Source organism: Piliocolobus tephrosceles, chromosome Y (assembly GCF_002776525.5).
Source record: "Piliocolobus tephrosceles isolate RC106 chromosome Y, ASM277652v3, whole genome shotgun sequence".
In the NCBI taxonomy this organism is placed as follows: Eukaryota; Metazoa; Chordata; class Mammalia; order Primates; family Cercopithecidae; genus Piliocolobus; species Piliocolobus tephrosceles.
In genome coordinates, this window is record NC_045456.1 from 1,603,957 (window position 1) to 1,615,773 (window position 11,817).

Genomic DNA, 11,817 nt, shown 5'->3' on the forward strand with positions numbered 1-11,817 from the left:
CAAAGTGCTGGGATTACAGGCTTGAGCCACCGCGCCCGGCCTTCCATCTGGAAAATTTACATGACATTTCAAATAGGACAACTCAAAAGTCCCATCACAATCAGAATAAAGGACACATTTGAATTGAAATCCTTAAGAAAAACTTTGACTAAGATCAGCAGTCTTGTCTTTGCTCTTAAAATTTAAAGTAAATGTTTCTAGATTGTATTCTAATAATTGTGCCAAAACACTTAGCCAAAAAGATTTTTTACAATGTATATTTTCATATATATTGCAGGATGTTTTTCCTAGTACATTATGAACTAATCTTTCTGACCCTGTGATACCTGACATTTACCAGGGCCACCCACAGGTGTTTAAACTGGCAAACTCCCTTTATATCATCATTACAAGGATTTTTTCATATGCTTATACTTAGGAACATACCCTTCCAATATCTGAGAGAAAGTTAGTCAATATTTGGTGTAAAATAGGTTCCTCCTGGACTGTATTTAAAATCACATTGAATAAGTTAAGAAACTTTCAGTTGTGAATAACAATATCCAGCTAAAAGTGTTACACCTGGCCAGGCACAATGGCTCACGCCTATAATCCCAGGAGTTTGGGAGGCTAAGGCAGGAGGATCACTTGAGCCCAGGAGTTTCAGACCAGTCTGGGCAACATAGCAAGACCCTGTCTCTCTTAAAAAAAAAAAAAATTAGCTAGGCATGGTGACACATGTCTGTGGTTCCAGCTACTCAGGAGGCTGACGCAGGAGGATCACTTCGAGCCCGGGAGTTTGACGCTGCAGTGAGCCGTGATCATGCCATTGCACTGTAGCCTGGGCAACACAGTGAGACCCTGTTTCAAAAAAAGTCGCATATCTAACAGGAAGTTGTATCATTTTACCTAATAAGATGTTTAGAAAGTGTGATGGTTAATACTGAGTGTCAACTTGATTGAATTGAAGGATGCCAAGTATTGATCCTGAGTGTGTCTATGAGGGTGTTGCCAAAGGAGATTAACATTTGAGTCAGTGGACTGGGAAAGGCAGACCCACCCTCAATCTGGGTGGGCACCATCTAATCAGCTGCCAGCATGGGTAGAATATAAAGCAGGCAGAAAAATGTGAAAAGACTAGACTTGCCTAACCTCCCAGCCTACATCCTTCTCCTGTGTTGGATGCTTCCTGCCCTCAAACATTGGACTCCAAGCTCTTCAGTTTTGGGACTCAGACTGGCTCTCCTTGCTCCTCAGATTGCAGACTGCCTATTATGGGACCTCTTGATTGTGTGAGTTAATACTTAATAATCTCCCATATATGTGTGTGTATATATCTATCTATATCTATATATCTATATCTATCTATCTATCCTATTAGTTCTCTCCCTCTAGAGAACCCTGACTAATATAGAAGGTGATGGTTCCAAGCTAAACAATGTCATCATCAGTGATCCAGGTTCTTTCCATCCCTGTTTGTTGACATCCTCAGCACTTTTGCTTTGTCTACTGCTTAATGGCTGCAATATAGCTTCCATAGCTCCCATGAAATGAAATGTCTATGAAATGTCAGGAAGGAAGAGGTGGGGAAAAAGCTCTCCTTGAATATCTCTTGTTTTCATTACCATGAAAAATCTTTCTAAAAGCCTTTTGGAAGAGTGTAGCTGAAAGGTTAATTTGACCAGATGGGTCATGGTGGCCAGTCCTATATGCAAAGGAGGCTGAAAGAGAGTGTCTGGCATTTTTAGCCCTTCTTATGGGAAGCAGGCTTTGCCAGAAGGAAAGAGAGAGAGAAATGGCTTTTGGGTAGGCAATCAAAAGTGTGTGCAAAATCATATTTTTGGAGAATGTTCCTTAGTCTAAAAAACAGTAATATTACAATAGTTCTACAAGCATTCTAAATAGCTACCTCTTCTCTATATTTTCTGTGTTTTTTTTTTTTTTTTTGACAGTTTTTTGAGACAAGGTCCTCCTCCCTCACTCAGGCTGGAGTATATTGGTGTGATTCTAGCTCACTGCAGTATCGAACTCCAGGGCTCAGGCAATACTGCCTCAGCCTCCTGAGTAGCTGGGACTACAGATGCATGTCACCATGTTTGGCTAATTAAAAAAAACATTTGTAGAGGCAGAGTCTTGCTATGTTGCCCAGACTGGTCTTGAACTCTTGGCCTCAAGCCATCCTCCCAAAGTGCTGAGAGTGTGGGCCACTGTGCCCAGCCTATATTTCCTGTTTTGATTTGAAAATTGAAAATGAAACTTAAGAAACACAATCAAGTATGGGAAATATTATATACTATGTAAAACAATTGTAAGTATGTTAGGGCTTAAGTAAGTTGCTAGGATAAAAGCCAATTTGATTTCCCCCTTAGTAAGGGAGATTCTTTGAGATCCTGTGTGTAGTGTTATCTCCACAGACCTTGTGTATTCAAAAAGATGTGCTAATGGTGTTTATGTGCTAATGGGAAATAATTTAGTTACAGGCTGCCTCCAGTTATTTCTTGTTTTTTATTTTATTTTCCTTTTTGTAGACAATGGGGTCTTGCTACATTGCCCAGGCAGGTCTCAAACTCCTGGGCTCAAGCTATCCTCCTGCCTCTGCCTCCCTAAGAGCTGGGATTACAGGCATGAGCCACTGCATCCAGCCTGCCTCCTGTTATTTTATTTGGAATCTGTTTCATACCAGTACTCTCCAAAATGTGCTAGACGTCCTTACTCACAGTTAGTTAGGTTGAATCCCTCAAGGTCCATCTCTTATGGGTGCCCTTACTTGCAGTAGACTTAGGCTGGTTGAAGCATAGCCGTTTTTCTTGGAAATGGGTGGCTTCTGCATTTTGGACACACTCTTTGAACATTCTGCTTCAAGAATGGGACTGGTGTCATGTGGTCCAGCAGCAACTCCTGCAAGACAAAGAGATGCAGGCCTTTGAGTTTCCTGGGGTGGCCCCTGACGTGGCCATATTCCCCTCTGGGCTCTGAGGCCAGATTTGCCCTTGAAGCTCTATTGCTTCATAGAGGCAAAGGCACGGGCGTGCTAGGGAGAAGGGACCTGAAAGCTTCACCTCGAAAGTCACCAGTGGGCAGCACAGCTAAAACCTGGATCCCACATATTTCTTGTTCCATTTCTCCTGTTTTTATCCTTTAATGTTTACAGGGATTAGACAACAATCAAACCACAAGACAAGGCAAATGCATTTCCAATGCACTCAGATGACACCAAAGATTGATGATTCCTCTCCTGCAAAGTTCAGTCTTGACAGACCTCTTTTCTTTTTCTCAGAGGAGGAAAAAAAAGCCACGACCAAACTCTCTCTCACTTCATATGACTAAAAGATGATATTTTTTCCTCTTTGAAGAATACTGCATATATGTTTTTACCCTGGGCAGGGAGCTAATTCTACTTGACTAAAGTTCACCTGCCTGCCATACTTCCAACCTGGGGAATCTTCTTAATTTGTCTGGCTCCCTTTTCAATAGCAGAGAGAACAATTATGCTTGTCCAGCTCCTTGTCTCTAATAGCTGAGAGCAGTGATAAACTGGAGTATACAAATATAGGAGGGGGATCGTTTTCTACTTTAAAGTGGCCTGTATCTATCCATTCAAGAGATCTCATTGGGCACTGTTATGAACGAGGCACTGTGAGGGTGGCGATTTCAGTCCCCAAGGAGTTTATAAACCAGGAAAGGAAATAAGGACACATGAAGTTGTACATGAGTGCCATGAGCACAAGTGTTTATAAAACTTAAGACACATGCTACAACATAAATGAACCCTGAGGACATCATGCTAAGTGAAATAAGCCAATCACAAAAGGACAAATACTGTATGATTCCCTTTTTGTATAATTAGTTTTTAGTTTTAAATTTTTATTTTATTTATTTATTTTTTAAGATGGAGTTTTGCTCTTGTTGCCCAGGCTGGAGTGCTGTAGTCTGATTTCGGCTCACTTCAACCTGGACCTCCTAGGTTTAGGTGATTATTCTGCCTCATCCTCCCGAATAGCTGGGACTACAGGCTCCCACCACCACGCCCAGATAATTTTTTTTTTTTGTTTTTTTCTAGAGATGGGGTTTCACCATGTTGGTCAAACATCTGACCTCAGGTGATCCACTCACCTCAGCCTCCCAAAGTGCTGGGATTATAGGCATGAGCGACCGCACCTGGCCTATTTTATTTTATCTTGAGGCAGGGTCTTGCTCTGTCGCCCAGAATGGAGTGCAGTGGCGCCATCACAGCTCACTGCAGCCTCGACCTCCTGGGCTCAAACAATGCTCCTGCCTTAGCCTCCCAAGTAGCTGGGACTACAGGTATGCACCACCACTCCCAGCTAATTTTTAATTTTTTTTATAGACAACAGGTCTCACTGTGTTGCCCAGCCTGGTCTCAAACTCCTGAGCTCAAGCAATCCTCCTGCCTTGGCCTCCCAGAATGCTGCGATTACAGGTGTGAGCCACCATGCCTGGCCTGATTCCACTTATATCTACAGCAGTCAAATTCACAGAGACAGAAAGTAGAATGGTGGTTACCAGGGGCTAGGGGGAAGGGAGGAGTGGGGAGTTGGTGTTGAAATGGTACAGAATTTCAGTTTTTGCAAGATGAAAAAGTTCTAGTGATGGATAGTGGGAATGGTTGCATAACAATGTGAATGTACTTAATACCACTAAACAGTACATTTTAAAATTGTTAATATAGTACATTTTATGTTATGTATATTCTTACCACACTTAAAACACTTGAGAAGGAGAAATATCAAATTGTGGTATAACATAAAGGAAACAACTTGGGGCTAAAATAACCTGAGTTTTCATTCTGTTATTTCTGTTGACTGACTGTGTGATTTTAGCCAAATCTTTTAACTTCATTAAATGTCCTTATCTGTGATGCAGAGAAAATGATAACCTAACTTGTAAGGTTATTGGGATAATTCAACGAGGTAATGTATGAGAAAGCCATTTAGCTAAATGTATGGTATGATAAAAAATAAGTTCTTATCATGGGTGTGATGAGGGAAGACTTCATAAAGGAAACAGGACTTGAACTGGTCTTAGAAGGGTAGGCAATAACATTTATTGAGGGCCTACTGTATCCTCATCTCAGTTCATGTAGCAAATGTTTGAAGATACTATCCTTATTTTACAGATGTACAAATTAAGATACAGAGATTTTGCACAAACCCAAAAGGCAGCTCTGTCTTTCAAATTCATCATCCTTTTCACTCATAGGAAGTTGTGAGTAAAAAAGTGTTGAAAGTGGAAACAGAGTAAAAAAAAAAAAGCAGAGGTGATAAATAAGTGCAGAACCTTGTTCTTTTAAAAATAATTTTATTTTGAAATAATTTCAAAAACAAGTTTCAAGAAGAGTACAAAAAACTCCCTCAAATCCTTCACCCATATTCAACAATTGTTAATGTTTTGCTACATTTGCTCTATTATCTCATTCTCTCAGAACCATTTGGAAGTAAGCTTCAAACACCATGCCCTTTTATTCTGTCAGAGAGGAAAAACTGTTCCTCTGCCCTCTTTGGTTCTTTTCTTGGAGCACTGTAAATTAAACTGATAAAAGACAGATTCACAAGAAAAAGCAACATTTAATTATGTTGGTTGGCATGAAATTCACAAGGAAATGTGACTCAAGGAGGTGGTTAGAATTTGGGGCTTATATACTGTATTAGTCCATTCTCATGCTACTAATAAAGACATACCTGAGACTGGGTAATTTATAAAGGAAAGAGGTTTAATGGACAGACTGGGTAATTTATAAAGGAAGGAGGTTTAATGAATTCATAGTTCCACATGGCTGGGGAAGGCCTCACAATCATGACAGAATGCGAAGGAAGAGCAAAGGCATGTCTTACATGGTGGCAGGCAAGAGAGCATGTACAGGAGAAGCCCCCTTTATAAAACCATCAGATCTCATGAGACTTATTCACTATCACGAGACTAGCATGAGAAAGACCCACCCCCATGATTCAATTACCTACCCCTGGGTCCCTCCCATGACACATGGGAATTATGGGAGCTACAATTCAAGATGAGATTTTGGTGAGGACACACCTAAACCATATCACATACCATCTTAATTGGGGATGGGGAGGGTCAGAGGACACTTCTGGGAGAACTAATAACTTCTTAGAAGGGATTTGAGAAAAAAAAAATGATTTTTTTTGAAAGAAATGAACCCTTAGGAGAATAGATGGGAGATATGAGTTTGGTGACAATGTCTGCCTGGGTGTGGTGCCAACTTCTCATCTCCATCTATGTTGCTCTCAGGGAGGAGATTTATGGCAATTGAGGGTTTTGTTTTGTTTTGGTTTTGGGTAGATTCTGCTTTTAGACAGATAAAGAGATTTCAGGAACCTGGCTGGGCGCGTTCACACCTGTAATCCCAGAACTTTGGGAGGACGAGGCGGGTAGATCGCTTGAGGCCAGGAGTTCGAGACCAGCCTGGCCAAAATGGTGAAACCCCGGCTCTAGTAAAAATACAGAAATGAGCTGGGCATGGTGGAGTGCACCTGTAATCCCAGCTACTCAGGAGGCTGAGGCAGGAGAATCACTGGAACCCGGGAAGTGAAGGTTGTAGTGAGCCAAGATCATGCCATTGCACTCCAGCCTGGGTTACAGAGCGAGACTCTGTCTCAAAAAAAAAAAAAAAAAAAAAAAAAAAAAGGCCATCCCAATTAAGATGGTATATGATATGGTTTAGCTGTGTCCCCATCCAAATCTTATTTCTCCTTCAGCCAAAAATAATTTTTAATGAAACAATGACTTACTCTAAATCCCTTCAACTCTTATACTTCAGCCTGTGTTGCCTGAGAAGTTAAGCACAGAACATTCTCAAAATCAGGACATTCAATGCTATTAGCCCAGAGCTGAGCACCCTGTGCCTATTCCTCAAGTACCTCTTTGCTGGTATTTTAATCTAGAAATGGGGTTGGCTAAGCTTCTTGCAGCTATGCGAGGAATCTGTCTTACTCAGCAAATATTTCTAAGGTGTCTATTCAAATATTTCTAAGGTGCAAAATAGTGTTCTAGACACGACTCAAGTGATGTTTGATGGAGAGCCACATGAGGTTCTTTATCAAAACCACAGACAACTATGCTTGCATCCATTTTCCTCCTCTTAGAAAGCATCCCTCTTAATGAAGGCTCTATCGTGCCCTGGTTCTCATCTCTTCCTTCAATTATTTTACCTTGGGTCCTTTCCATTAGCACCAAAAACATGCACACGATTCTCCTATTGTGAAAACAATGATCACAACTTTCTCCTACATCCTTCACTAGGTCCCACAGTTTTTCTCTCCTCCCCTTCCAAATTGAACTTCTTGATGGCATTTTCTGTATTTGCAGTCTCTACCCGCACACACCCCATCCACTCCACCATCCACTCCAACCTGGCTCAACTTCTCCTGCCACACTAGAGTTGCTCTCATAAGATCATTTATGAACTCTTCTACTATAGGGGTCCCCAACCCCCAGGCCACAGACTGGTACTGGTCCGTGGCCTGTTGGGAACTGGGTTGCACAGCAGGAGGTGAGTGACAGGTGAGCCACAGAAGCCTCATCTGTGTTTACAGCTGCTTCTCACTGCTTGCATTACCACCTGAGCTCTGCCCGCTATCAGGTCAGTGGCAGCATTAGATTCTCATAGGAGTGAGAACACTATTGTGAACTGTGCATGCAAGGGGCCTAGGTCATACGCTCCTTATGAACATCTAATGCCTGATTATCTGTCACTGTCTCCCACCACCCCTGGATGGGGGGCCGTCTAGTTGCAGGAAAACAAGCTCAGGACTCCCACTGATTCTACATTATGGTGAGTTGTATAATTATTTCATTATATATTATAATGCCATAATAATAGAAATAAAGTGCACAATAAATGCAATGCGCTTGAATTCATCCTGAAACCATCCCCAACCTCTGGTCCATGGAAAAATTGTCTTCCACAAAACCAGTCCCTGGTGCCAAAAAGGGTGGGGACTGCTGTTCTACTAGAACCCATGGATATTTTTCAGTCCTCATTCTACATCATTTATCTTTCAGCAACATCTCATATTATGGACATCCCCCTCTTCTTGACACATTCTCTTCCTTTTCTCTAATACCAACCTCTTACAGTTTTCCTTCTAATTTTCTGAAGCTCCTTTGTTTTCTCTTCCTGTACTTTTTTCTTTTTTTAACTTAAATGCCGGTGTTTCTGAGATCTTTATCCTAGGACACCTTCCCTTTCCATTTTTCCCTATTTTTGCTGGACAATATGCACTTCCATGGGTTCAATTATTATTTGGGGTGCATCAGCTCGCAGATGGCATCTCCAACTAATTTCCCCTAAGTTCCAGATCTGTACATACAACTGCCTACTTGCCATCTCCACTTGGAAGTCTCTCAGGTATTCAAACTCAAGAGTTCCAAATTGAGGCTGGCCTGGTGGCTCACACCTGTAATGCCAGCACTTTGGGAGACCGAGGTGGGCGGATCACCTGAGGTCAGGAGTTCAAGACCAGCCTGGCTAACATGGTGAAACCTTGTCTCTACTGAAAATACAAAAATTGGCTGGGTGTGGTGGCACGTGCCTGTAATCCCAGCTACTTGGGAGGCTGAGGCAGGAGAATCACTTGAACCCGGGAGGTGGAGGTTGCAGTGAGCCAAGATAGAGCCACTGCACTCCAGCCTGGGTGACGGAATGAGACTTCATCTCGAAAAAAAAAAAAAAAAAAGTTCCAAATTGAACTGCTCCTTTTCTTGTGTTCCCTAGCTCTGTCAATGGCATTTCCATCATTTCATTGCTTTCTTGACTCCTTGAACCCAATACACACCTAACCATTAAATACAGTGGAGTTTACAGTCTACTTTTGTTTTGTTCTCTTCTTCCTTCTGATCTCTACTGCCACCACTGTATTTGCCATCACTGTCATCTCTTGTTGAAGATTACTGAAATAGTCTTTTTTTTTTTTTTGAGATGGAGTTTCACTCTTGTCACCCAGGCTGGAGTGAAATGGCATGAATCACTGCAACCTCCACCTCCCAGGTTCAAGTGATTCTCCTGCCTCAGCCTCCTAAATAGCTGGGATTATAGGTGCCTGCCACCACGCCCAGCTAGTTTTCATATTTTTAGTAGAGACAGGGTTTCACCATGTTGGCTAGGCTGCTCTCGAACTCCTGACCTCAAGTGATCCACCCACCTCGGCCTCCCAAAGTGCTGGGATTACAGGCATAAGCCACCACACCAAGCTGTGAAATAGTCTTCTAACCAATTTCTTTGCTGCCAGACTTGCTATTCTCCCATTCATGCTTTACCTTTAGCTGAGATGATCCATTCAAAAGGCAAATCTTGCTTGAAATTTTCAATGACTTCCTATTTGCGATGAGGCTAAAGTGCATACTCTTTTTAACATATTTCTAAGACTTGGGCCCTGCTAACCTTCGTAGCTTAATCTTTTACCACTATGTGCTTGTAACACTTAGTAGTTCTCAACATGTATCCATTGGTTTGAAAACAAATGGGATTTTTTTCTTATAAAATACAAAAGAGAAAAATTGTATTATTTACTGCTGTATCCCCAGAGCCTAGAACAGTGCCTGGCACATAATAAGTGTGTAATAAACATTTGTTAAATGAATGAAAGACTTTATGTATTGGTTCCAGTGATTAAAGAATAGGGATGAATATGAAAAATGGAACTTTTAAAAACCAATAGCCATCTCTTAGTGCATCATATTTGTAAGAGTCATATTCTGATGTTTGACAAGCTTAAAAACCTACTACAGTGAGCTCAGAAGAAAAACATTTCAAATAGGAAAAAAGCACAGCTAACCAACTTCTTTTAAACTCATCATTTATTATAAATAGAAAAAAACAGTTTAAATCTTATAATAAAATACAAATTCATAGTATCTACATTACCCCTAATTTTCATGATTAAATTATGACAATAAAAATTAATGCATGTATTTGAACAAATAATCAAGAAATGCAATGTTCCATGCTTAATCGTTATATAACTAAAACAGATGAAGATAAAATACTTACATTAAAATCAGGGTATCTGTTCCAAAGACAGATTGCCTTTTTAACCTTTAAAAATGAATAGTAAATGATTCAGAGATAGATAGAAGAGTTAAAGCTTGAAAATCTATGAAGCGAAAAATATTTTAATTAAGAAGGTGGTGAAAACAGTACCTTTAGATAATGACATATGTTAAGGGTGATCACCAGATTGCTAGTCTTACATTGTTTAGGAATGAGAAACACTATTTCCATAAAAAATAAATCCACCTAAAGGAAAAAAATGATTTAAGTACTCTATTCTAATGAAACACATGAGATATATACTCATTTCATTGTATTACTGAATTGTAAGAGTAAATTAATAAATAGTTGTCTCTCATATGAAGACTAGCCATCTCTTTTGGCTGGCTGGCCAATCATTTGAGGAAAACAAAACATAAGGTTATAACCCTACTTTGCACCAACATGAAAATATATTCCACATGGGTTAAATAGTTAAATATTTTAAAAAATTAGATCACAAAATTATTACAAGAAAATGTGAATATTTATAAAATCTTGGAGTGGGGGAGACTTTCAAAACATATCACCAAAAGTAGTAAACAAAACAAAGATTGACAGACCATAATATATTGAAAACAAAAATGAGCATTATACTTAAATGAAGTTTTAACATATTTACATGTAACAAATCGAACGGTACAGCTGAGCTTACGAGGAAAAGCAGTAAAAAGATAATCCCTCACATGAAAAATGGGCAAAGGTTGTGCATTAAAAAAAAGAAGACAATGGCCAACAAACACATTTTAAAATATTCAACTTTTTTAAAAAAATCAAAAAATACAAATTAAAACAAGATGCCATCTTTGGATACCCAATTACAGAAAAAAATTAAATGTATACTATATATATAACTGTTCATGCTTCAAGAAAGTCATCTTTAGGATTTTCCTGAGAGTTTCTAGAACTGTCTAAAGAGTCATAGAATGCAAAAAAATTTAGTTGTAAGGATATTCCTAACGGTTTTATTTATAATATTGCAAAATTAGAAATAATAGGGGTTGATTAAATTATGGCATATTTAACACTGCAATATTATATGGCCACTGAAATAACATTAGAATATTAATAACATAAAAGTGTTTGTAATATATTGTCAAGTTTAAACACTGGCTTACCAGTTTACGCATAATACAACCCTGTTTATTTTCAATAAATCACAATTTATTTTCATTAACCTGTTCTCTGTGATTAAAGTGTATTTCTTTTCCGATAAGAAAGAAATTATTTTTCTATAAAGGCCAAAAAATTACATTTCTACCTCCTTCTGTTCTAACTTCTTTTTCCTAGGCATTTCCTTGACAGAAAAGGGGTACCCTAAACTGGAGAAGGGAATGTGTTGTAAATTACAAAGTGCTACCTCCCATTATAGATTTCTGGTAATATATAAAGGCTAGAAAAAAAGTAGAAGCCATTAAAAGATGGAAACAAAGAAGTTCAAAGGTAAGAAAAGATTGCTAGGAATAAAGTATGAAAGCCAAGGAACTGTAAGGTATGGTCAAATATGTTTGTAAGTCCTTTGTAAAAATGTGATTCCTGAACAATGAAAAGGAATAAGAAGGTGACAACCATTGAAGGGAAATAATGGGCAAAGGATATGGATAAGGAATCTACCAAAGCATACACATTTTAACAAAGAAGTTTAAGCTGGGCATGCCTATAATCCCAGTACTATGGGAGGCCAAGGCAGGAGGATCACTTGAGCTCAGGAGTTTGAGACCAGTCTGAGCAACATAGCGAGGTCTCTAAAAAAAAAAAAAAAAAAAAAAATA

General features: G+C 39.4%; 1 protein-coding gene across 1 annotated transcript in view; it reads right to left on the reverse strand.

Annotated features, from left to right (window-relative positions):
* Window positions 1–2,773: 2,773 nt before the first annotated feature.
* The window catches only part of MBTPS2 (membrane bound transcription factor peptidase, site 2), a 59,151-nt gene continuing 50,107 nt past the window's right edge, over window positions 2,774–11,817 (reverse strand). The window contains exon 12 of the mRNA XM_026451879.1: window positions 2,774–2,877. Coding sequence (XP_026307664.1) covers window positions 2,856–2,877 — 22 coding nt within the window. The 3' untranslated portion in view covers window positions 2,774–2,855. The remainder of the gene's footprint in view (window positions 2,878–11,817) is intronic.